The sequence below is a fragment of the Exophiala bonariae genome (genome assembly GCF_035927105.1).
Source record: "Exophiala bonariae strain CCFEE 5792 chromosome Unknown scaffold_1, whole genome shotgun sequence".
Lineage (NCBI taxonomy): Eukaryota > Fungi > Ascomycota > Eurotiomycetes > Chaetothyriales > Herpotrichiellaceae > Exophiala > Exophiala bonariae.
In genome coordinates this window covers 1,623,783-1,649,110 of record NW_027042476.1, presented here as the reverse complement: position 1 = coordinate 1,649,110, position 25,328 = coordinate 1,623,783, and the positions used below count along the sequence as shown (strand labels likewise).

Sequence of the window (25,328 nt, the reverse complement as noted above, 5' to 3'; positions counted from 1 at the left end):
CAACAAGCAGCAAATGACTCCTGGCGTCTGCAAAAAACGTGTGGTCGGATCATCAGAATCTGGAACATTGCATAGATTTCCGTCCCAGAGGTCCACAGTCTATCTGGCGGCTCAACTGGAGCATCGCACCATTCCACCCTTTGCGAGAAGCGAATGTTAAGTTGCCTCTTCAACCAGGCGCGGTTGGCGAGATATGCAAGACCCACAATCCAAGAGGCGAAGGTCGTGATTCGACCATTTCGGATATTGCTCAACAAGCTCAAGTATCAAGCTCAAGTCGGGAGAATTTGTGATTGGCTAAGCGAAATTTGACCCTCGCCAAGCGGGTCGGGTCTTGACGCGATCAAGGCCGACATCCCTGACTTGTCTCCATTTGCAAGATAAACAGTGGACTATTATGGATCAGCAATGCACCAGCCTTGCATCGCTCGAGGGTGGCTTCTGTTGGTCTTGCGACTTCGTCACAGCCAATTTGCACAGGCCCTCCGCCTAAGCTAGATCTGCATCTCCTTTACTTGTTTCTGCTCTCGACACGATCCATCTCTGTCTTTCGTTTTACATGTAGGCCCTTTGCCTTGCTGTCTTGCTCGAAGTTTGTTTTCCGTCGTCGCTGGAACTGATCGTCGTCGATTGTCACTGTCGCTAAGCTCTGAGAGCACCCACGTTCTTTACCACAACGAACTCACCCTAGTCATTCATTCGGGAGCTTACTCCCCGCGTCAGAAAGCGCAACAAAAACAACATACAGCACATTGCAGTCCAGAGTTTATGTATCAGCACTCCTTATAACACGAACCTGTTATAGCAATGCGGAAACGAACCATCACCTCGAGCGCCAGTGCGCTTCTGCTTCTACTCAGCTCAATCGTGAGCGCAAAGCACGCAACACATGATCACCTCAATGCGCTTCACAAGAGACACCGCTCGACTCGAGAGATCAACGCTAGATCAACAGCAGAGGATGGGGAGGTGGGTGTGGAAATAAGGGCGATCCCTGAAACAACAGCACCGAAAGTCGAGAAACGTGGAGGACAATGCGCATTTCCCTATGATGCTGGTTTGGTTCCAGTAACGCCAGGTCAACAGAATGCTGGTTGGGCTATGAGCCCTGATCAGCCACCAAAACCAGGCAGCTACATGCCCTATGCTTGCCCTCCGGGTCAAGTGTCGGTCCAATGGGATCCCAGTGCCACCAGCTACTCATATCCAAAGTCGATGGTCTGTTACTCATTCCGTCGTTGTGGACACTTTACTAACAGCTGATAGAACGGTGGATTGTTCTGTGACTCGGATGGCAACGTGCAGAAACCCTTTCCCAACAAGCCATATTGTCAGCCAACATCGAATAACATCAATGTCGTCAACAAGGCGGGAGGCGTCGTTTCGTTCTGTCAGACCGTGCTTCCAGGAAACGAAGCAATGTTAATACCCACTCCGGTTTACGACACAGCCAGTCTCGCTGTTCCAGATCCAAGTTATTGGTGTTCTACCGCAGCACATTACTACATAAACGGACCTGGAATAGGTCCCGAGGAAGCTTGTGTTTGGGGGACGACGGCAAAGGACGTCGGCAACTGGTCGCCCTATGTTGCAGGCGCTAATGTCGATACATCGGGGGAGACTTTCATCAAATTGGGATGGAATCCAATCTACCTGGAGCCAACGACACCTTTCCGGAACGAAGTCCCGAATTGGGGTGTGAGAATTGAGTGCCCGAACGGAGGTTGTAATGGCCTTCCTTGTGGCATTGATCCTAGCCAAAATAAAGTCAATGAAATGATGGGAAGTGCCAGCAACGGTGCAGGTGGCGGTGCATTCTGCGTGGTGACAGTCAACAAAGGATCAACAGCCAACTTTGTTGTGTTCAACACCGGTGGTGACAGCGGGTCTGGGCCTTCGACTGGCTCAAGTGGCACTTCAGGTAACCACGGTGGAGGTCAGTTCTATCAATCAACCAGTGCTGCGGCTTCAACGTCGAGTGCATCGAGTACTACAAGCTCGGATGATGCAACAACCAGTTCGGTCACCACGACGGCATGGTCCTCCTCTTCAGCCAAATCCAGTTCGTTCACCTGGTCAGGCTGGGATAATGACACATCAACCGCCTATTCTCCGTCGCCGAGACCATCTCAATACTACTCGCTCTTCGACTACTCAACTGCAGCGACAGCCACGCAAACCGCTGCTCAGACCGGTGCAGGCGAGGCACAACCCACAGCAGCAGCATCAAAGACCGGGCCTCAACCGTCAGTGAAAACGGCGACTGGAACAGCATCGCTAATGCAAGCCTCCCTTTGGAGTGTCGCATCAGTTCTATCACTATGCCTCCTCTTATCAACGTAGCCCTTGTTCTATGCCCAACACATCACCAGTAGCCTTGACGGCGGAGCGTTTTATTTCCCGAGTTCGATACCCACAGAGCGCAGCAGGCCATGCAGACACGAAAGTTCCGAAGCCATTTTTCTTCCATTCGTTCATATATTTATATGGTTCGACCATTTCTCCGGGTCTAGAGAAGCCTCCTCAATAAACCCTCTGAAATTTACCTTCTCTTTTGCAAACACATTTACAAAAACACTTTCAATACCGATCTTGGTTCATTCTGGCAATGGCTGGACGCTTTAGCCGGACAGTAAACGACTGCTTTTTACCGAGATATACCGGGAGATGGTGAGATCAGTCCACCTTCTCTCGGTAGGTTGCATCTACCAGGGATGTTGAACTTTCAGCCCTTTCCCCAATGTACATGAGCGTGTTCCAATGGTGTGATTTTGCTTGCTGTTTGTTACCTGTTGGAATTTTTTTTGAGAAGCGAAAGAGAGGACAACGCCTATTCATATCTTTCTGACGATGCCCACGTTTTGATCTTTTGGACTACTTAATCCAGTCGCGATGGGTGGTTTGATGGAGGAAAGGGGGAAAGACGAGATGGGAGATTTTTACTTGAACAGCTGAGTGTGACCTTCACAGATGGTTTTGATGAGATAGTATGAGATTTGGAGAGAGCAGTGCAACCGACCACAAGTGAGAAGGGAGCAAGTGTGAAGGCTTTCAGGAATATTCTTGTAATATTTTATTGTTCTCACTCGAGAGAAGAGGTTGGATGGAATGGTACATACATATCTACACATATACAGTATATAGTCTGAATTTTTAATCCGAGGTTGATGATTGATTTTTCGTCGTTGGGTTTCCCCAAGTAGGTTTCCTGGTGTTGTATCAGGTGCCTGCCCTGCGTGCAATAATGCCCTGACAAACAGACAAATGCCCGGTGTTGAAAGCCTCGTCTGGTTATCATTAGGGGCAGAGACTTTCTATAGGCTATTTGTTTAGCACCCGAAACCGCCCAAGGCTGAGTCCAGGCGTCCACCTTGCCACCCCGCCGGGCGCTGGCGGCATGTGTCTCCCCTCATTTTCACCTTCAAGTTGTGCAGAATCAACTCCACCCCACTTCCATGTTACTCCGTTCACCATCTCAGCCTTCAATTCTGGAATACCAACTAACTAACAGCCACTCGTCTTTATCATAGAATCCGAAGGTATTAAGATCTCGTTACCGCTCCATACCACACTCTCGATACATCATCTCCATTTGACGCCAAACACACTTACTTCCGCAACTTCCAACACCCCCACATCACGACCGACCATGCCATCAGCTTCTCCTCAGACAGTAGGCAGCCCTGTTATTCCCATTTACTTGCTACGAATCTTGCTCTCTTTCTTCCCCCGGCTCTGTTTGACCCCATGATCTCACCCCTGCCACAGGTAAAACTAAAATCCACACTCCGGCTCCTCATCCCACGGCTCCGCAATGCACAGAAAAAAGACACGGCGCTCTCGATCAGCGCACGACGCGAGATGGCCGAACTGCTCTCCCAGTCCCGCGAGGCCTCGGCACGCATCCGCGTCGAGAACATCATCCACACAGACATCACGGTCGAGCTGATGGAAATCCTGGAGCTGTACACAGAACTACTTCTGGCGCGAGCCGGCCTGCTGGACGTGCGCGACAAGAACATCAAGGACGGCACGTTGAGTGCCGGTGCTGCGGACGATTCGTCGACGGGCCTCGAGGAGGCCGCTGCCAGTATCATCTACGCGGCGCCGCGGCTGGCAAGAGACGTGCGCGAGTTGGCGATCGTGCGGAATATGCTGATCGATCGCTTTGGCAAGGAGTTCTCCGTTCGTGCTAACGATAACGTCGACAATTGTGTGCCTGCGCGTGTTGTGGATAAACTGAGGGTTGATCCGCCCGGAGAAAGGTTGGTGCAGGCGTATCTTGAGGAGATCGCGAGAACATACGGCGTGAATTGGCCGCCGCATCGCGAGGAGGTCGATGAGCTGGGGAAGGAAGTGGACGGCGAGCAAGGTGACGACGACGACGACGGAATGGGCGGAGGGTCAAAAGAAGCACCTATCCCGGCGGACGGCGCGGCTCCTTCGACGCCGTCAAAGCCCAATAAAATCGATATTGGATCGTTGCAGAATGCCACGCCGCCGGCAGGCCTCGGTGCGAAGAGCCCTGTCTCGGTTGCCCCGCCCGGTGCGCGCTCAGACAACCCTAGCCCCAAGGTCAAACTACCCGGTGGAGGAGTGGTGGGCAAGAATGATAACAAGTCAAAACCGGTGGGTACGGTGGGAGCGGCGGCGGCAAAAGGGAAGGGCTCGGCAGCGTCAGGAGGTGGCGCTGTGCCTGGGAAGGTACCTACGGTGGATGATCTGGCGAAGAGATTTGCTGCGCTGAAATGAGTGAGTGGTTGACACAGTAGTTCTGTTCTTCCCATGAGATACGACCCATATCAATATAAATCATGAGAATCGAAAGGCGGTATGTGGTGATGAAAGGTTGAGGATCATTGCTGATACTGTGACTATGTAATACTAAGGCGTCAGATACCACTCTGCTGTGACTTTGTGCTATGATAATCAATTCCTTCGCAACCCAAGGTCTGAAGCTGCACAACCGCTCAATGACTTGAAGATGACAGTGTGCGTGATATGCTGTGTCTGTTGTTCAAGACTCGTGCCACAACCTTCCATGGCGAGACAACGGAGGCGGGAAAGCATGCTCGGAGAGTCATCTCTCACCCAAGCTAGGTCCTCATTCAATTCAGGATAGCAATGCCTAGAATCCAGGTGGCTCGAAACATGTCCTTGTTCATGTAGTGGTGCTGTGCTCCAGCTGAGATGTACGGGGCTGACCAGCTGGAGTGAGAAAGAGGTTGATTCAGACTGGCGCAAATGTGTCGTCTACCATTCCATGAGATACAACACACTCTTGTTGCTGATATCGTGAAACAGTGCCGTTGGCGCATGAGGAGAGATTTTTCTCGGATTTCTCCTCCAGGACATTCACCAAGCGTGGACGAGCTGTGAGGCAGTTATCCCCCCCCCCCGGAAGTATCATGAAAGTCGTCCTCTTTACAAATGAGATGCTCAGCTTGCTTGAATGCCATATATCGGTGTGTGTATGCCGAAAAGATAATTTTCCTGCAGATTGTTGAGCCATCCGGCAGCAGTGCAGCAGAGTCTGCACGAATATCAGAAGAGAAACCCCTTCTTGATGGATGACGGTCATTACTGACCGTATACCCTCCATGATGGCTAGTGGTAATTTGTTTGGCCGGTGTGTCCCAGTTGGTCGGTCACTCCAATTTGTCCAGATGTTCCAACCGCGTCAAGACGACTTGCTTGCTTGTCTCTTCGATCTCTCCCGCGAGGAACACCTCATCTAATATCGCATAGACTTTGTAAAAGTTAAATACCAAGTCCAGCTCACAGACATTGCCAAAGAATTGATCGAGAACCTCAACGAAGAAATGTATGGCCTCGAGATATGCCAGCTCGTTGTCATTGGCATCGACACATACACAGAAGAATAAGCCCGCGTACCTCCGGTAGACTATTTTGGTGGAGGATAAATTCTGGCGCACGAGAGGTTGATTGTGAGACGAGTTGGCACCGGATGAGGAAGATGAAGGCGCACTCCGGAATTCGACAAAGTTGGATTGGTACTTCTGATCACGAGGCGCAATGAGGCGATGGACCTGTGGTATGCGTCAGGATGATCATCGTCCATCTACAAAGTAATGTATTCCTTACCTCGCCCTTCAATTTGACCTTCTCCTCATCCGTGTAAGGAGCGTACCACTTGGCGAGACGAGTCTTACCCTGGCGATTTTGGACGAGAATGAAGGACAGAACCATTTTATCAGCCGGCAATGTGCAAACTAGCAAGAGACTCCAAAAAGAGGGATTGAGAGCGATGACGGACCACCTCCACGCCCACCGAGAGCACGCAGGGAGTCGGGGGTAATATGCGGAGTGGAAGGGACAATCCAAGGATGACACTAGGAGGCCGCTTTAACAATCTACGCTCCTAGCCGTTCTAGTTTATCCGGCCTTAAAGTGGCATGTCTGGCAATGTGAGCAAGCGGTAGAGGCCATGAAAGACATGTCTTCCCTCTGAACTCCCAATGTCCACTCAGCATTGACAAGGCGAGTTCAAAAGTCTTGGAGACAGTCTCTGATCATGTTCAATGTCGACCCTGGTGATCATGATGATGTTACAAAGACCAGGCACCCACCAAGTATGCGTCTATTCTATGAGTAATGCTTCCCCGACCCTTCCATGTAGTGAATAAGCTCGTCCTTCACATGGCTAAACACCATTCCTCTTGAATATCATGACAGTCAAGCCGGTCCATGCCTCCTAAAAGATTTCCTGCGTAATGTCCAGGGTTTTCATGGTCAAATGCCTCACTGGTCAGCTAACTAACCAAGGACATGGGGGGTGGCTAAGAGGGGCCAAAAGTCCAGCCTCGTGATTCCATTCTACCACTCTCTGTACGGCATTGCTGCCTGATTGTCAATATTAATCATATTCAGATTTGAATTAACGTACCTCCGCACAGATATAAGTCATAATAGACCTTATAGATAACACCATATGGACACATTCAGAGCCGATGCCGAACAACTACTCCAGAACCTTCTCTGCAAGGAACCAACTGACGGCCAATACCACGTCCTTGACATCAGGTCCTCTCTGATCAATGACAAAGACACCAAACTCGAGGACAAGACATTCGACGATGCGGCGTTACGAAATTTCATCGAGTGTCCCAAGCCTACGAACGCAAACTCGACAACTACCAGAATTGTACACCTGTACTATCACCAAGACCGTGGAGTCACTTCTGCCTCCTCTGTATTCCAACATACATGGCGGTCATTCAATCTCGAACCGTACATGATGTACATGGCACAATGGAATGTCCCCGGATTCTTCCAGCTCCCATGCATAGATTCTCCTTCTGGAGATCATGACCGCTTCCTCAAATTCCATGCCAACTGTCAAGCACACTTCATAATGTGGACATACGACACCAAGACCCTCTCTACGGATGGGGTTCTTCTGTCGCGAGACAGCCCTGGAGGGCCTGCCGCTTATCCCACGGTACATTCGCATCTGAAGCGATACAGTGGTCTTTCAGGGCATCCGCTCTATCTCGCCTTGATGTTTGCACTGGAGAAGATCGCTTATATCGATCGATTTCTGAAGATCCAGCATAAACGCATAGGACGTGCGGAGAAATACACGGGATTCAGCCATTTCCACATCGACAAGCCCTTGTCTCCAATCCTGGACGCCGAAGAAGCGCTCAATCAGCTGTCGGACCACTCCCGGTTAGCTAGCAGCGTCCTCGTCGGGCTGGCGGACATGATGCAGCACTTGCAGAGCTCGGAGATGATGCTGGACGCAATATTGAGCTTCGAATTGCCAACGGCTCTGGCTGGAATTAACGGCGTTGTGAAGCGCGATGTCGAGATCCGACGTATCGCGAAGCTTCTCGAACCACAGTTGAAACAGAGATTCAACTACGTCAACTATATCAAGCAAAGGGCAGAAAACCAACTCACGGTGGTACGCACCTCATTATTCCCTCTCCTTCGCGACTTAATCTCAAGCATCTAACACGCGTTCAGATATTCAACCTCCTCGCCCGTGGCGACGCACAAACAACCATTTCAATCGCGCGTTCCACAATGCACGACAGCACGAGCATGAAGACGATCGCAGTGATGACAATGGGATTCCTGCCCGCGACTTTCTGGGCTGCACTGTTCTCCGTGCCGTCGCTGCACTGGGACCAGCCCACGGTCATCAGCAGCCGCTTCTGGGTGTACTGGGCTTTCACGATCCCGACGACGATCTCGGTCTTCCTCGCCTGGCTGCTCATCATGAATCGTAATGCGTTGTGGGCTAGAATGAAGGGCCGAAGGAGACTATCAGGTTCGGCAATGAGGCCGAGTGAGGAGACTAAGATGCCTCCTACAGCAAGTCCTCTCAGCACTGCTGCGGGCTCGGGTGGGAGCAGGAAAGTCAAACACTTGTCGAGCAATTTTGCGTGAAGATGATTTTAGTGGAGGTGTTCCGTGGGAGGAGGCTGAGCCACTGCTGTCGTCAACTCTTACGCTGCTCACCCACAGTCTGGATGGGCAAGGCTCGGCCCCTGGAGATTGCACCTGGCATCACTGTATATCAAACTATGGACCTCCATGTACACGAGTCTCACACATCTCAGGACGTGCGCCGCGTTCCGGAGATGCCCTTCTGGTTATGATTTCTAATGCCTTGGCGGTTAAGTCTCACTGCCAGTGGCCGACGGAGGATAGCATCACCGGTCGGTAGCAACAGCGATAGAACAAAGAGACATATTAAGAGGCCACCCATGGGGCAGAAGCACGTGTTCAGTCACACTTCGACGGGGATATGAGTACTAGGACAATATCTGAACGAAATGTATTTACGGGGTAAGCATCAACCGTCAAAACCTGGTATCTGTACGTATGCTACCTAAGGGAAAACATGAACGTTGTTCTATCTATGTGCTCCCCATGCTAAGTGACCGTCCGAAACACCACGCGCAATAGGTAGACGAAGATATATAGAACGTCTGAGAAAGAGCTTGTTCAGCAAACCTCGTTCCTTCATCCGAATGCCTTGTTCATAGCTTTATGGGCCAATTCGACGCCCAAGAAGGTAGCGGCATTGGCAGGAACGGCTCGCGCCAAAGCTGGACCGAATCCGGGGAAGAAGGCCTTGATGCCGCCGTTCCTGTAGACTCCGCGGATGGTGCCACTGATCGTCGGCCGTCCTTCGGCAGATTGTAACCGCGATTTGATGGTGTCAACCGGGAAGACGGGGATCCACATGGCGATGCCTGCAGCACCGCCGGCGGTCATGACGGCGGGAAGGCTGAGCTCGCCGGTTGCATTGCCTTCGGCGTCCTTGGGGCTCAGGCTGCGTTTGACGTATTCGTAGACGGCGAAATAAGCTGCGGAACCCGGTCCGTCACGCGCGAGCGTCATGGCGCTGCCCCGGAAGACGGAGCGGACACCGCCTTCCTTGTACAGCTGTCTCACAACATCGACACCGCCACTGTATTTTGGTTTCTCGCCGGGAGCGAGCTGTTTCTGGCCTTGGATTTGGAGAAGAACCTTGACTCGCTCAAATGGCGCAGTGATGAGAGTCATGGGAATAGCGGAGAAGAAGCCAGCAGCACTGATTTGACCGATACTGTACTGAGGCGTGTTATTCTTGATTGGGACAGTCGAGAAGTTGTCCACGAGTCTTTTGCCCATGTCATAACCCCAGAAGCTTACGGCGAACATGGGAGTGACACCGACGAGTGGAGCAGAAACACCGGCATAGAGACCCCGAGCGAGACCCTCACGGGCTATCGTTCTCTTCACGACATCGATGGCGCCTGTGTATACACCCTTCTCGGCCGTTTGTAAACGAACCTTGACCAGATCGAAAGGGTGGCCGACAATGACAGCGCAGATGCCGCCAACACCACCGGCGGCCAAGGATCTTAGTCCTGAGGCAGCACCTTTCGCTTTCTCTTTGACCTGCTCTTTGACTTCTGTCGTCGAGGGTAGCTGATCCACCGAGGTTGGTATGGTAGGTGCCATAGCGAGGCACGTATTGCTAGGGAATAAAGTAGAGTTGGCCGAACTTGGTCAGAGAAAGTCGTGACAGCGTTATCTCTCTCTTTCCACAGTGGCAGTGACGGTTTCGTGCTTAGGCGAGGAAAGATAAACTTGTTATGTTCTCTTCCTTTTTCTCTTTCTCTGGTACACACCCCAAGAGCGGGCCGGCGGAGGAAACAGAATGAAATGATCTTCCGCCCAGAGGCTTGTGGGAGGGGCAGGAGCAGGGGTGCTCAGTAGTTAGACGACGATGAGCAAGGTCGTTCAGCGAGGTGATATCATGGTCTGTAAGCTTGTGTGGTAGATTGTGTTGAAGGGGATGTTTTGGTAGAGAGGAGTGCGATATTGCACAAGCCAGAGATCAGAGAAGAAACCTCGTTAAGTTGATAGCTACCCAGACAAGGAGGAAGGGAAGAAAAAGTTGACTTCCGAGTTTACTATAGATTTTGTGACGGCACTGTGCAGAAAAGCACCTGCAGGGCAAGAGCCAATTCGAATCAATCCAACGGTGGGTGGGTGTTGATTGTCAACCGCGTGCCAGTGAGCTCCAGCGACAAAATCACCCATGGGGGACCCGCGTGCCCGCGCAAAGCCTGAGAATTTGGTTCTGGGGGGCGTCATGGGCGTGTCGTAAGCCGAGGCTCGGGGTAACTTGGTGCCAAGGGCTACCGTGTCTCCCAGTGAAAGTGATCCATCATTCTCCGGGCCGTTTTCGTTGCGCTCACTGGCAGCATCCACTGCTTCGGATCGGCTACTTCTCGGCATTCAGTGAGAAAGGCCGTGGCAATTGCGGATTCACTCAGCTTTCCACTCGTACGAAGCGTAGACAACCAGACAGAATGGAATGATGAAACAATGCTGAGATGGTATTTGATATAGTACGCTATGCTATGCTATGGGCCGGTTGACTCTCGAGGGTCTTCATTCCCTTGTTTCCGGGCCAAAAGTAAGAAGAGAAACGCCTAGTGCTGCCTCTCTGGGGTGCCTTGCAGGTGATCTTCCTTGGTCGTAATGTACAAGCACATGACATGGAATCAAGCACTTCTGATGGAGTATTCAAGATTCAACAATTCCCTCGGGGTGTACCGAGAGCTGAGACAAACTGGTTTCCCTTAATTGTGACGGCCAATCCCATGGACTGTCTTCATGACCTCTCCAAGAGAGTCACCAAACAGAAGGTGGGCCTCAGCGACCAACACCATGGTGAACAGAACCCAGCAAGCGATTGAGATGAGAGCAACTTTGATCATCAGTCTCACTAAGCGTGTTCGACTAGCCCAGGAAAAGGACCTCCAAGCCTCAACCAATCCGATCTTGCCCTGGCCACCAACGATGGCAGGTGTGGTCTTGCCACCGAATGTGCGATCAAAGGGCACAATGGTCTCGTCCTCCTCAGGAAGCATAGAAGCTGCAACTCGGACCAAAGTGACACTAGCCGGGATCTGCAGGAGTAAAAACAACGCCAAAGTGAGGAACATGCCCAAGAAGGCTTGCGCGCCAACAGCATAAAGATCCTTCTTATCAGGCTCATATTCTGGGTTGTTCATGTGCTTCAGGGATCCGAATGAACCAGTGACCAACATTGGGAGAATCGAAACAACCTGGTTGGTGGTAGCCCATAGAGCAGTGGCTGGGGCAATTTTGGGCCATGTTCGGTAAGACGGGATACGTTGGTACCATCTCTTCTCACTGGGTTCCGAGATGACTATATGAATCCATGCCATGTGTAGCGTTGCGAGAAGCGTCTGGCTCACAATGGCTGCAAAAGCAATGTAGATGCGGACGCCACTTGCGCCACTGAAGATGGAAATCAAGATCATACTGACGAAACTCCAGACCAGGTACATGGACATGCCGCGGAAGCGAGACAAGAACCCCGCACGGGCTCGGAGGTGAAGGATGGTTTGGCGGATCGATGCGGTGATGGGCTTGTTGCGGACCAAGAGAAGATCGGGTTCATCCATGTCTGCCTCATCGTCGACATCTTGACGGCTGCCCCGGGCAGGCTTGGGAGTGGCAGTGGCAGAGTAGGCAGGGGGCTCGGTAGATTCAATGTTGCTGACTGGCACGTAGGCCTCGGTCTCGGAGGATTCAATCATGCATAGAGTCGGGATGACATGGCCGTATGTGTATCCAATCTGATGGTCCAAAGTCAGCACCCAGCGCCCAAACAATCAACGCAACCATCATGCGTGAGGACTTACTCCGAAGATGAACAGAACGAATACTAAGCTCGTGGCAAACAAGACTAGGAGTGCGATGGGAGACACTTGAACGGGCTTGTCGTCGCCCTGATCGGAATCAACCATCATACCATGCATAGTATGGGCGGTATGGAACCCACGGCGAAAGATGTGGTCAATCATGGCGAATGAGATCGTGGTTGATTCTTGATAGAATGATTGATGAGAGGGTTCTCGTATGAGGAGGGAGGGAGGGAGGGAGGAAGATGGAAGAAATGGAAGAAGAACAAGGAGGACGATGGTGGTGAGACGCAGATGAATGAGGATGGATGGATGGCGGTGCTTTGAGCAGGTATCCATTGTTACTGAGGGACGATTACGAGGCCTTGTACTCCTGGCTTCCAGGTGTGACTGTGGCCTGTGGCGGGCCTAAGAGACTCTAAACCCGAGCATGTTTCAGGTGGACAAAGAGCATCATAGGCGAGGGCGGGGTCTTGGGATTCACTGATCGGCGAGGTTCAGGTTCAGGTTCCGTGCTCCAGGCTGCCATCTTTCTTTTGCCTCTCACCACTGCACCTCAACCCTCAGCTCTATTACTCATAGGACGCAGCATGCAGAATCTGCTTGGTTATAGAGACATGACCATGCTCATGTCACAGGCAAGACCAGCAATCCGACCGAGCCATTATTTTGTCCAGCTCAGCCCACCACTGCCCGTCCTTCTTGGACCCCAAATATAGAGACTTTAGACGCTGGTCCAGTCCCAGACACAACTCTGGTGAAACACTGCCCACCACAGGACCTTTACATCAACCCCCGGTCTTGTTCCTGACTAGTCGATCATACTGTCAATGGCTGCAAGGATCCGGTCCCAAGTTGGACTCTTTCCCATGTTCAATCATGCGGAAGGAATGCATGACTTTGTACACTTGACCATATGAACGGCTAGGTGTACTTAGGAAGTCCCCATCGAGAAGCACTGTCACAGCCTTGTCTTTCCGGTGATTCTGCGACCCCTATTATCACTCGTTTGTGGATCTTCCCAATGGAACCTTTGTGATGATACTTCGAAAAGGCTCTGTAGTCTGACCATCAAGGCTGCTTCACAAAGTTCAGTTGTTCACCGACCTGCCCGCTTCATCGCAAGCCACATTGTTGTCCGTCATGTCTAACAGCAAAGCCAATCGAAGGAACTCTGGTACTGAGTGGCGCACCTCTCTGCCTCGTCATCTTGTGATGGATTCGGTGTATGGCATCCGAGAGTCCGCCGCGATGGAAGCCCCGTTCCAGAGCCATTCAATCATCCATCCCAGTTTCCCGAGCTTCTATCATTTTGAGATATGTATCTGCTGCCAACCACTGCTTCCCTAGCAGCGACAGCTTTCTCTTCATGGACTCTGCACCCAGTTCAGCCTCCTTTTGAAAACCTTTGGTGTGTTCTAGAAATGCTGCATCAAGTTCCGAAGAGCCTTGAACTTTTCGCAGACAATTGTTGATCTGTAAGAAAGTTACAGCGGTGAGATAGGTCCAGTGCAAGAGTAACGGGGACGATGTTTCAATCGACCATGGCTGTCTTCGGAAAAACAGTTGAATATTGGCGTTTGATTCAGTTGCGATTGGGCGTAGGAAGATCAGCGTCTGAATGGCAGCGGTGGTGTCGTCTTGCACGCTTGCTTTATACAATCCATCGACTGTGGATATGGCGTCATGGCTTGTTAGCGAAGATCTAGGGATGGGATCGTCGCTGTGTAACAATACCAAAGCGCTGAAACAGAGGGCTATCTGTGGGCAGATTGCCATCAAAAAAACAGCCCCTTCTTCATATGTGAGGTTGAGAAGGGCGCGCAATGCCCGGTCAAGTTGATGCTTTTCGGACCGATCAAAATCCACATCTCCTGTGGGATGGTTTTTCCAGCGATACACCCTTCCCAGCAAGAAAGCCGATTGTGCAAGTCGCGCTAGCATGCCCATATTTGTGCTTGACGGTGCAGAGACAGGACAACTGCCACTATGGTCAATCTTGCCGTCGTCCCAGGCCTGGTCGAGAACTGGTAACAAATCATCTGATCGGGGTTCAGGCCCGTCCGAGGATCGTGAGACCATCCGATCCAGTATGACAACAGACCACCATACCCTTCTTCTCTCCTCTGTTGCGTCACTGGTCGTCGAAGCCGTGTCCATCTCATTCCGACGCTGCTTATTTATCCCAAGAGCTAGGCTGTATCGAAAACAAACGCCGATTGATACATATGCGGCAGGGTAGATTGCATGTGAGTACTCGTATATCGTGACCAGAATCCAGGTCTGAAGCAATTCCAGACTCAAGACACCAGCATCCTGTGCCCTCGAAAGGTGGTGCTTCAATAGCAGGTAGTCTTGGTGTCGTGGGTTCCGCAAGGCTACCTGATCAGGGGGTGTCCATAGAAGCACCTTCATCGCAAAGAGCAGTAATTTAACATCACAATTGGGTCGAGCCAGAGGTCCTGTTATACGTTTCCATTTCGCTTTCGAAACTATCGGCATCCACAAATGTATCCAGGTGAAATATCTGCTTGATATCTCCGATGCCTGATCGAATGTGGTGAGAATACTCTGGTCCAGTTGGAACTTGGCGACGGGGATGGTGACGCCGGACTTGTCGAAAACGTCTCGATCCAGAAAGTAAACGCCGGGAAATTCGACTACATCGCCAGAAGGTTGACTTGAACGTTGACTACTACTCTCCAGGTCTGGTGTCTCCTCTCGCATTGATGACTGATCAGGGAACACCCATCGCATGTGCCTATGACCAAGTCAGTTCACAGTCCCACCAGTACGGCGTAGTTCACATGCATACTCGGTATAGCGGCACTCCTTGTTCTTTCTGATAGGCGAGGTTAGCCAACCACTCACACGATTGTTGATATGGATCCGGGGCTTACATCACACATAGTGAGCATCTCGGTGTTTCTCGATCACATCTGCGTTTCCGATGTCGACAGTAGTCACACGCGGGAGCCTGGGACATCCTCGCCAGCGAAAGTGTCTGAATGATGTTATTTCTATTCTTCTGCCTCGATATGATATTCCTGTTGCCAATGACTTTAACACGACTAGTGGGCCAGAGAAGCAACTTGGCATTTCAAGATTAAATGAGGAGTATACAGTATTCTTGTACACAGGTTTGAATGTATGCTTTACTCTGCTGACTCAAGAACGACTGCTCACGAACTTTCACTTGCACATCGAGAGGGGTCCATTCCTAGAGATCATATGGCATAATCCATAGAATGACCATCGTGGGTGGATTACGAAAGTCACATCCCGATACTCGAGAAGGATGGCTCTCGAGTATTCCTTCCCCTAGCGTGTGTGGTTTGTGATGCGGCAGTGTCCACCAACGATGAGTAATCCCATAATGATATCGATTTGTCATTCCCGGAACAACCACTCACCTCTGGAGATACATCATTGGCAAACGCAGAACCCCAGCATTCTCTTTACAGATGTTAACGACCTGTGTAAGTAACGCCCGTAAAGACTCAATGCTCGTATATTCGAAGCCCATGGCCCATATCATGACGTCAAGGGGCAGGTTACGACTTCCCTGTTGATTCGCTTGATGACAGTCTGTGAATATGATTGTTTGTAGTTAGCTCACCACACAGAACTACCGACTATCGAGTTAGGAGATAAGTATACATGGACCACGACCTTGGCAGGCTCCAGCACCAGATGAAGTACTAGTATATAGTAGAGTAAATTGTTACAAATCTAAAGTGCTAAAGTCGATCAACTCTCACAGACTCATGGATCGCCGTGTTCTGCGCCTCTGTAGCAAAGCTGCCCGCTCATCGAAATCTCGCAAACACTGGTCTTTTCGATCGGATTCCACGCCCAATCCATCATACCTCCCCTGTGGCATGGAGCCTTGTTCCCCAAACCCCTCATGCTCCTCCAGGATATCAACGTGCCTGACATAATGCTGGTCGATCTCATTACTGAACACCAACGCAGAGGCGGGCTCCCTCCAGCCGTATTTGACGCGGACTGACTCCAACTCTTCAGCGATTTCTTGCCCGCTCAGCAGACATCCGCTGTCGCCCAATTTCTCCACGATCGGCCGCAGCAGCTTCGCCGTGCTCAGGCAACTCGCGTCTCGAATGATGGCCGAGTTGCCCCAGGCAATTACACAGACCAGCGCGATCAGGTGGACAAACGGTGTGACCACGAGGATGGTCGCTGACCACTTCCATTGGATGTCGACCTCCTGTGCTGGAATCGGATAGTATCCGGTCACGTTGCTTCGGGGCCCGTTGTAGTCGAAGGACGCCACGGCTCCAATGCTATACTCCATTATGTTCATCGCGATCCGGGTCTCGTTGGCTGGGAAATTGGGACTCCACCACGATTGCGTTGGGTAACGTGCATACTGGTATGTGTCTCCCATGGTGAAGTTGAAGCCTGTCCAGCCGATGGCGCCTGCGAGCATTCGCGTCTGTAGCTCCGGTATCTGGAATGCCGCCTCGGTTGCGTTGCCCATCAAATAGCGTTCAATGCCATGTATCGGTGTCATGGTGTTCTGGCAGCTGAAGAATGATGGTGTCGGAATGGTGTCGCCATTCGCACTCTGCAGTGCCATGATGTTTGTACAACGCGGACCGCAGGTCGAGTTGAGTACGCCAACGTATGTCATTGCTCCAGGTCCCACTCGAGCTACATTGATCGTCCGTTGTACACGGTTCTCGTCAATGAAGGTGAGGATCGAACTACTGCCATTGCCACCTTGCACAATTTCAAGTTTCACGCATGTGGTGGTTGCGCTGATGTTTCGATAGCTGAGAAGTGTGAGATCAGGGTTCGCAGGGTTCGAGTCTTCAAACACATAGGTGAATGTCGTGTAGTTCTTGTTGTAGTATATTGTCGGGCTGCTCGGTCGACCCCAAACAGCTGCATCCCCACTGAGTTCTGGCTCAACAGGTTGATAAGCATAGTATTGAGACTGACTGCCATAAATGTTTGACGAGCCTAGCTGTGAGTCAAAACCAGGATCGGTGGTGGTCCATGGATCATCGATGATACTAAAGTTTGCGATACTGATCAAACCGAGTCTCCGAGCCGGAATAGTTGAGGTGTCCAGATTGTATGTAAGACCGAGCAGGGCAACGAGGATCTGGAGCAGGATGTTGACGCCAACCCACACTAAACACAGTAGTTGCGTTTTGTTGAGCCAGAACAAAGCTCGTCCACGTTCTCTAGCGACCCAACACAATTTCAAAACTTTCCGTAAGCTCTCGCAGTGCATGATGAGGTCGAACTCGTCGAGTGAGCGATAATTTGCGGCCAAGATCCTCCACCGCACAATGAGTGCCATTTCCTTGAACGAGCTTGTTAGATTGTTCCCGAGGAAGAGAGAGAGCAGCACAATCAACGCATTGAAAGCCTTGACTTGGTGCACCGACATCCAAGAAAGTCTCCCGAACACGGCCAGGCAAACCGCGAGCAGACCGCACATAATAACGGTGATGAGGAACTGCGTGAATCCTTGAGCGAACAGTCTGCGCCGTTGGCGGCCCGCTCTAAACTCCCTCACCGTTCGCGATGTTGGAAGGGGCCCATGGCGAGTCGACACCGAATGTCGCCACGGCGAGCGAAGGGCAGTAGGCACATCGCTCCGCCGGCTGGTGGTTGTCCTCAGTGGGGAGAGTGTATCACTGAACGTCAATGGCGCGGAAACAGATTCAACAAACGGTGATTGAGGATGTTTCTCCATGGATTGTGAGCCTTCGTGGTCATGGTTAAGATGGGAGCATGATGATGAATCACAATGGTTGAGAAGAAGGAGTTGAGGTCAATCGAAGCTCCCAGGCTTCCGAGATAAACTCTTCACCATGCCCAAACCATCTTTTGTGGCGTCGCCGTCTGAGCGCCTGGCTCAGTGCTTACCATAGAGGATGGTGGGAGGCTCAACCAAAGATCTTCGAGAACCCTATGCACCACGATGAGCGAGATTCGGGAATCGTCGTGGTCCATGCGAGGTCTGGGCCAGTCACTACCCGTAGCTAAACCATGGAAGGCTTTCTTTCACACGGCAGCCAAGCCGCGGCTGGCTCTGCACGGTGATGAAAAAGAACTCAAACGCACGTCCTCCCATCCTTTCCAATAAATCTCAAAGGGTGCACACCACCGGCTATTTAGGGTTGAAAGAGTCCCCAGCCAATCGAACCTGCCCGGGCACCACCTCCTGCATGGTTCTAAAGTAGATTGAGATTAGCGAGGCTATTTGACTCAAGACATTATGCTCACTTTTGGGGCTGGCAACTTTGTTTTCCATCGAGCATGGCCACTGCGTGATTAACTTTGATTTTCAGAGTCTTTTAGGAGTAGATGCAACGCGCTCTTAAACATACTGATGTCTATTCAGGACTCGCTATCCATATTGTGTCACCTTGTATCTATTTATTGCGTGCAAAAGATGTGCTCTCGGCCAAAGTATATAGGACCCGTTGCAAGACATGATGGTCATACAATCATTCAAGTTATAACGATATGAAAGTCACGATCAGTGACAACATTCTCCATTTGTGCCATTTGTGGCACCATTGGTTGCACCATTGGTTCGTCCGGTAGTCAGTACTGATGCCTGATTCTTGGACGATGGCACATCGATACTTGGATTCTCTGAAAAGAAATCCGCTGGTCGGAGATTGATCTGATGGATTTCGACGGGCCTGTAAATCTTGTTAGCTTGCTGGATCGTGGTGTGGTAGACTCGGGAGGAGAAACGTACATGACAGGCCAATCCTCCACTCGGGGATTATGGGTCAGACCAAAAACGTTCCAGACGACAACATCCTCGTCATCCACCTTGTCGTTACGCTTGACAGCATCAGCAACGCCGCCGACTTCGTCTCGACTCTGGAGGGTATATCGGCCTCCGGCATAATGTTCACCATCAAGGTGCTTCGTAACCCAGACGTGATGGTGTGCGAACAGAGCCCTCCTGGACTGGATCGATGTTGGATCCGCCAGAAGAAGTTGAGTTGCAGGTGGGGTGAATTTGTAACCAACGGGCTTGCCGCTGATCGGATTCAGCTTGTTCTTGTTGACCATCTTGATAACACGGTTGTGTTGTGGAGCAGCGTCGAGGTATTGACTTGTCTCAATAACGTTCTGCCTCACTTCATAGTAGTTGCCATAGGGGTTCGCGTCCTTGCTGACAGGCGCCCGATGGGACTCCTCTGCCAGAACGGTGTTCTTGTAACCATCGATGGCTGGATCGATTCGAACACAAAAGATATGCTGATGATTTTGGGCCAAGGCTCCTGGCGATACAACATTTCCGTATGCACTGGTCTTACCGGCATCAATATTGACAACAGACACAATACCTGTGGCACGAGTTTCGATCGTGATCCCACCCGACTGGTCAAACTTGTAGGCGAAGATGTACTCGTAATTGGCGAGGGTGATGATAAATTGAACAACAAGTTCTCGGTTTCTCGTAACGACCGCTTTACCGGTTCTCCAGTTGGTGTGCTTCCATGCGATACCGTTGTCCTGTTCATGAAGACATACTACATTTTTGGCCGTTAAGGCGGTGCCATCGGGGCCAGTTCGTACAGCGTCAAAATACTGTGCACAAGTTAGACTCCTGTATCTGGAAGGCGTCGTGACCATCTGAGAGACTCACATTAATCACCCCAAGGCAGTCGCAGCCAAGATGAAGCGAATTTGCACAGTTACCTGCACCGCCATCACCAAAATCGAAGGCCTGCTTCCTGGGAAAGGGGCCTCGAGGATCTGCGTAGGGAACAGTCTGGAACAGTCAGTATCATTTGCAGACGCCAGTCAACGTACTTACCATTTCACTGATGCTGAGTCTGTAAAGCACACTTCTTCCATCATAGTGGACATCATGGACAGTGGCTCCTTCTCGAGGGTTAAATCCAACCCTGAATCTCCAGTTTTGCCATTCAATAAGTCCGCCGTCAACAGAAAATGAGGCGCCTTCTGGTTGCAGCACATTAAGTGGTTTCAGAGTCTTCCTCGTTCCGTTCTTTAACAACTCTGGAACGTATTCTGAAGTTTTACAATGCCCGATGACATCCTTTGAAACGGTTGTTGCATCTATGGCATCACCCTTGCCACCAGTGGCCAGGCGATCAACCCGGACTATCTCTCCCTTTGTCACGTCCAGGATGGGAATGAACGGAAGAGGATAAGCATAAAAATTCGAGTCAGGATTTCCAGATCGTGTGTCTCTACCGAAACAAAGTCCCTGGAAATAGCGTGGGTTTTCTTCTTCTGGTTTGGGCCCACCATACGGCCAAGGTTCAACAATAACCTCGAATCCTTCAGGTAATTGGAACTCTGCGACAACATCTTTGAATAGTTGAGAGGTTTTGCAAGCTTCGACGAGAACGTCAAACTCATTGCTGCAAATTTATCAGTACCAGTATGAAGTTCATGATTGATCAGTCTTACAGCGTCAGTCCTGCATGGTGCGTTTTGCTATCAACGACAACATGCTTGATTCTTTTACCTTGATCCAAGTCGATGATTGCTTCGTTATAACGGGGGATTCGATCTGAGCCAATCACATCATATTGTACAAGCGCTGTGCGAGCTGGTGGAGTGCTTGATTTTCCTGCATGTTCGGCCACCAGGAACTCAACCAGTTGAGATTTTGGAGGCTCTTCTAGATATATTTCTCTGAAGCTGAGAACAGAGTCTTGATGAAGGCTGGCGACAATATCTCGAGCACGATTAGTCTCGTCGAGCGTCAAAATATCCAATGGATGAGGGGCCATTTTCTCAAGTCTAGGATGATAGCGATTGTTTGGTTGAAAAAGAATGAGTGTTGATGTATTGATAAAGAAGTTCAACGTTGAACAGATACCTACTTATATCGGAAAGATCATGCCTGCCTGGCAGGGGCAACACTATTCTCTCTTACCTATTTGAGTGAAATTCGGAAGAAGCCAATACTGAGTGGGAAAGATACAGGGTATCAACTCAATACTTGTAACAATGGAGATCCGTTGTGGCAGAATGACATTGGATCATTCAGACGGATTCCGGGACCTGGAAGGAATCATCGGAATGGCTTTGCCCATTAACTGTAGAAGCCCTGAAACTCTTTGGCTCGCATGGGACTTCTGTTTTGGATGCAAAGAAAACATGTGACCAGCCTGTTTATCTGAAGGTCTTTGCTCTGAATAGCTGACACAGGATTCGTTTAGAGTTACGGAGAAGAGCTTGAGTCTCAGAAATCCTCTGGCTCTGAGAGTCCAGATAAGACTATTCCCCTCATCAATCGACCAAAGAGGAAACAGAGAGAGGAAGGAATTCCTTCAGCAGCCAAACAAAACCAGCAGCTCAAAGCTTGCGCAATCCATTGTGATTGGCAGTAGGGGACACAGGCGGAAGTGCGCCGCAATGTCACTGAGTTTCCCCCTTGCCCTCTCCAGCATCCTCGGCCGCAAAATGTCCGCTGTCCGTTTCTCCTCGCTCGTTAAGACTGGAGGTTTGTTCGTGGTCGCTGTCGTCGTATAAAATGCCCTTTGATTGGCCGTACCTCTATCACGATGGTGATATTGGATATTGAGGGCCCTGGTTACCGTGGTTGGCGCAAAGCTTTAGATGGAGCAAGGTACGAGGTTGCGGATTGTGTCAAGCTGCCGGGAAAGCATGTATATATCATCGCTCCAAGCATCACGGCATCTACCATCATCTGACTATGGACCTGTCATGCCCAATAGCTCTAATAACATATCGTTACAATGACTACTGAGAAGCAAGGAGTTTGCAGTGCTGGGGAAAAAGTCGTAGCGATAGGGGTACCAACCCATCGCCAATCACTAAACGATGAAGAGCTCTTGGCTGTTATCGGGCACAAACAGGAACTGCGTCGCGAATTTTCAATCTGGTCGTTGGGATGCTTGTGTCTTTGCTTAGTCGCAACATGGGAAGCTCTCTCCTCAGTTGTGGCAACAGCTTTGATAAGCGGAGGTGCACCATGTCTATTCTACAATTAGTCAGTCTTCCGCCACGTGAACCGACTCTGATCCATAAACTTACTCATGCAGTATCATTTCCTTCCTTGGCACACTCTCGATTGCATTGAGTCTTGCCGAAATCAGTAGCATATGGCCAACTGCTGGAGGTGGCTTACGCCGTCTTGTGAGAAGGGATCCATGGCTAACGATGCTCAGGTCAATACCACTGGGTGGCTGTTCTTGCTCCTGTAAAGAGTCGAGCGGTCGCATCGTGGTTTACAGGATGGATCTCCATAGGAGGCCAGATCGTACTTACCGCATCTGCAGCCTTCGCAGGTGGACTGCAATACCAGGCCCTCATCACACTGAATCATCCCGACTCATATGTCCCACAGCGATATCAAGGAATGATGTTCTACTGGCTCATTCTTGTTTACAGTGCCGCGATCAACATATGGGGAGTGAAAATACTTCCGCATGCCAACCTCACAGCCGGGGTTCTACATGTCGTGGGCTTTCTAGTTATCACGTCAGTGGTTGGCGCAAGATCTGAGAAGCACTCAGCCAATTACGTTTTCGTCGAAATCTCGAACTCTAGTGGTTGGTCCAGCGACAGCCTGGCTTGGTTGGTAGGCTTGCTGAGCTGTGTCTATCCCTTCCTTGGGTATGCTGCTTCTGTATATCACAAAAGACATAAAAATGACCACTTGAGTAGGTATGATGCCGCTGCACATTTGGCCGAGGAGTTGCCCAGTCCTGCAAGGAATGTTCCATTGGCAATGGTCGGTTCTGTGGTTGCAAACGGAGTCCTTGGCTTCATATACTGCCTGGTTTTGCTTTTCTCGCTTGGGGATCTTACCGAATTGCTGGAATCACCCACCGGTTTCCCGTTCATCCAGCTCTTCCTCAATGTCACATACTCTCAGGCTGGCGCTACGATCCTTGCTTTGATCATATGTCTCATCGCCAGCGTAGCGAACGCAGCAGGGCTCACTTCCGCAAGCCGAACCTTCTGGGCTTTCGCACGAGATGATGCTGCTCCATTTTCCAAATACTTCTCCCACGTAGACCAGAAATTGCAAGTGCCGGTACGAATGATCGTCTTAGTCTCGGTCTTGCAGGGACTGTTGGGATTCATCTACCTCGGAAGTACGACTGCTTTCAATGCCATCCTCTCGATGGCCATTATTGGAACTTATCTGTCATACCTTCTTCCGGTTATTTATATGGTACGCTTTGGACGCCCAAGACTCTCGCCAGCCGAATATGGACCTTTCAGACTCGGTAAAGTTGGCGGAATAGTGGTCAACATCATCGCAATCATCTGGCTAATTTTTGCAATGATTTTCTCCACATTTCCAAGTCTTCAGCCTGTGACGGCTCAGAACATGAACTATAGCACAGTGGTTCTTGCCGGGTGGGTTGCGGGTGGTGCTATATATTATTTCCTGGTGGCGAGGAAGGTGTACCATGGCCCTATTGTCGAAACTGAGACCTTGACTGCACAGGTACCAAAGTGAAGTGTTTGGTGGGATTTGCAGAGAAATATCCTTTGGACTCTCATCAGGTATGTGCAGCTTGGCAAATTACTTGTGTGTCAAACAAGATTCAGTCTGTCTCGTCGCCAGCATCTTTCAGTCATCCTGTGTCCAGTTTGATGGAGGGACTTTCCTTTGGAACGCTCCATGTTGAGATCGGAGAGAGATCGGGGAACTGTGAATATACACTGAGTCACTTGTCAAAGGCTGGCTGTTCTATTTACGGGCACAGTAGGATGCGAATATCCACCGATTCCAAGAGGCCTTAAAAAGTACACTTATACTTAGCATCATGTGACACGAGACCTAAACGGCCCTGCAAGAGAGATCCATAATTCTGCAAAACATATCAAAGTCAATAATGACTTCAAGAGGATGAGGTATTTGAGCATAAAATTAGAAGGATGCTCTCCTTGAGCTCATGAATTAAAGGCATCCCATCGCATTGGCAACGCCAAGGAGCCAGGAAGTCTGCAGTATGCCCAATCACTGTTCCTGCATATCTCTCACCGACACGAGAATGAGACGTGGGATGGGCTGAGGAAGTTCGGTTCTGGCTGCGGACTGTGTGCTTTCACCTGTAAAGCACTTGACAAGATGTTTATGTCAGGCCCAACTGTAGGTTTTGGCTAGCTATTGGGCGGGGCGGCCGTTCAGCCCGTGCGGTCTCATCCTCTGAGGCCTCAAAACCCATCATGATTAGTAGAAGGCATACGAATCACGATACCATTCGTGCTCCAAAGTCCGTAGTCTGAACGTGATTAGGCTGAGGGAAACTCTTGGTGGGCGCAGTCGGCCCAAGCGTTTCGAAGCCCCCTTAATATTGACGTAGCAATTCAGGATTTCAGTTCTTGTTGGCCCTAAATTTCGTTTGTAGTTTGAGATACCCTGCGAATTTGAGACGTCAGTGCGAGTCAGCAATCAGTATCAATCACCAGCTGGGGGCGAAAGGGTACGCAATTGCAGTGGATGCTATATCGATAGATTGATAAAGACGGATAAGGGAATCGATCCATCGGGTAATGACTTGTTTTCCAGAAGAAATGATGTGATCAGTATTCCCGGAGGAGCCGCCATGGAGAGATACTTCGTACGGAGTAGTCGTAGCCTTAGGTGAAGGAGATTATTCCCGGACGGGAGACCCCTGACGCTCTTTAGCCCCGGGCTTGACTATCCAAGGAACCCTGATCGGAGATTTTCAGCTAGGGTAGCGGCTAGGAAGATCCATCTAACGAGTAGGGTCGTGCCGGCTTGTGAGGGGGATTTGGTGAGCTGCTTCAATCACGACAAGATCTATTACTGGCTGGTCATCGGTCTAGACATATAGACACTCTGTATGACCACGCTGTGCCGAGTGCTGAACGTCGGTCGTTACTCGAAAGCATCCTTTAGCTACGCGTGAACTCGTCATCAAGCAGAAGAAGTACGAGGTACCGATGTGAAAAGAAGAGGCTGAATACTCGTAGCACATCAATTTCAGAGAACGAGGTGTCGGATCCCCGGAAAACCGTCCACCAAGCAAATTAACTCTCCCATTAACATTCAGCGGCTCATCTCGTCTGGGTCTGGCGAGACCTGTTTCTCCTCCTCGTGTGTCTTTGGTTCATCCAATTTCGGCCCCTGCA

General features: G+C 50.5%; 10 protein-coding genes across 10 annotated transcripts; 4 read left to right on the top strand and 6 right to left on the bottom strand.

Moving 5' to 3' along the window:
* Nucleotides 1–807: 807 nt before the first annotated feature.
* LTR84_000589 (uncharacterized protein) lies at nt 808–2,343 on the top strand (the record flags this gene model as incomplete). Its single annotated transcript, XM_064844219.1, has 2 exons — nt 808–1,218; nt 1,267–2,343. 2 exons carry the CDS (start codon nt 808–810, stop codon nt 2,341–2,343), a joined length of 1,488 nt encoding a protein of 495 aa, XP_064712079.1.
* Nucleotides 2,344–3,861: 1,518 nt separating this feature from the next.
* Nucleotides 3,862–4,752, top strand: LTR84_000588 (uncharacterized protein; the record flags this gene model as incomplete). Its single annotated transcript, XM_064844218.1, has 1 exon — nt 3,862–4,752. The coding sequence occupies one exon, from the start codon at nt 3,862–3,864 to the stop codon at nt 4,750–4,752; it is 891 nt and encodes a 296-aa protein (XP_064712078.1).
* An 896-nt stretch (nt 4,753–5,648) lies between these two features.
* Nucleotides 5,649–6,210, bottom strand: APS2 (AP-2 complex subunit sigma; the record flags this gene model as incomplete). The annotated part of the gene is made up of 2 exons (XM_064844217.1): nt 5,649–6,050; nt 6,106–6,210. The coding sequence occupies 2 exons, from the start codon at nt 6,208–6,210 to the stop codon at nt 5,649–5,651; spliced, it is 507 nt and encodes a 168-aa protein (XP_064712077.1).
* Nucleotides 6,211–6,952: 742 nt separating this feature from the next.
* On the top strand, nt 6,953–8,418 carry LTR84_000586 (uncharacterized protein; the record flags this gene model as incomplete). Its single annotated transcript, XM_064844216.1, has 2 exons — nt 6,953–7,930; nt 7,993–8,418. 2 exons carry the CDS (start codon nt 6,953–6,955, stop codon nt 8,416–8,418), a joined length of 1,404 nt encoding a protein of 467 aa, XP_064712076.1.
* Nucleotides 8,419–8,997: 579 nt separating this feature from the next.
* LTR84_000585 (uncharacterized protein) lies at nt 8,998–9,984 on the bottom strand (the record flags this gene model as incomplete). Its single annotated transcript, XM_064844215.1, has 1 exon — nt 8,998–9,984. The coding sequence occupies one exon, from the start codon at nt 9,982–9,984 to the stop codon at nt 8,998–9,000; it is 987 nt and encodes a 328-aa protein (XP_064712075.1).
* Nucleotides 9,985–11,114: 1,130 nt separating this feature from the next.
* On the bottom strand, nt 11,115–12,368 carry LTR84_000584 (uncharacterized protein; the record flags this gene model as incomplete). Its single annotated transcript, XM_064844214.1, has 2 exons — nt 11,115–12,140; nt 12,207–12,368. The coding sequence occupies 2 exons, from the start codon at nt 12,366–12,368 to the stop codon at nt 11,115–11,117; spliced, it is 1,188 nt and encodes a 395-aa protein (XP_064712074.1).
* Nucleotides 12,369–13,481: 1,113 nt separating this feature from the next.
* Nucleotides 13,482–15,192, bottom strand: LTR84_000583 (uncharacterized protein; the record flags this gene model as incomplete). Its single annotated transcript, XM_064844213.1, has 3 exons — nt 13,482–14,967; nt 15,022–15,048; nt 15,107–15,192. 3 exons carry the CDS (start codon nt 15,190–15,192, stop codon nt 13,482–13,484), a joined length of 1,599 nt encoding a protein of 532 aa, XP_064712073.1.
* A 771-nt stretch (nt 15,193–15,963) lies between these two features.
* LTR84_000582 (uncharacterized protein) lies at nt 15,964–17,937 on the bottom strand (the record flags this gene model as incomplete). The annotated part of the gene is made up of 1 exon (XM_064844212.1): nt 15,964–17,937. One exon carries the CDS (start codon nt 17,935–17,937, stop codon nt 15,964–15,966), a length of 1,974 nt encoding a protein of 657 aa, XP_064712072.1.
* A 789-nt stretch (nt 17,938–18,726) lies between these two features.
* On the bottom strand, nt 18,727–20,977 carry LTR84_000581 (uncharacterized protein; the record flags this gene model as incomplete). Its single annotated transcript, XM_064844211.1, has 5 exons — nt 18,727–18,895; nt 18,955–19,799; nt 19,858–19,983; nt 20,029–20,602; nt 20,652–20,977. The coding sequence occupies 5 exons, from the start codon at nt 20,975–20,977 to the stop codon at nt 18,727–18,729; spliced, it is 2,040 nt and encodes a 679-aa protein (XP_064712071.1).
* A 628-nt stretch (nt 20,978–21,605) lies between these two features.
* LTR84_000580 (uncharacterized protein) lies at nt 21,606–23,685 on the top strand (the record flags this gene model as incomplete). Its single annotated transcript, XM_064844210.1, has 2 exons — nt 21,606–21,693; nt 22,382–23,685. The coding sequence occupies 2 exons, from the start codon at nt 21,606–21,608 to the stop codon at nt 23,683–23,685; spliced, it is 1,392 nt and encodes a 463-aa protein (XP_064712070.1).
* Between the last annotated feature and the right edge of the window lie 1,643 nt (nt 23,686–25,328).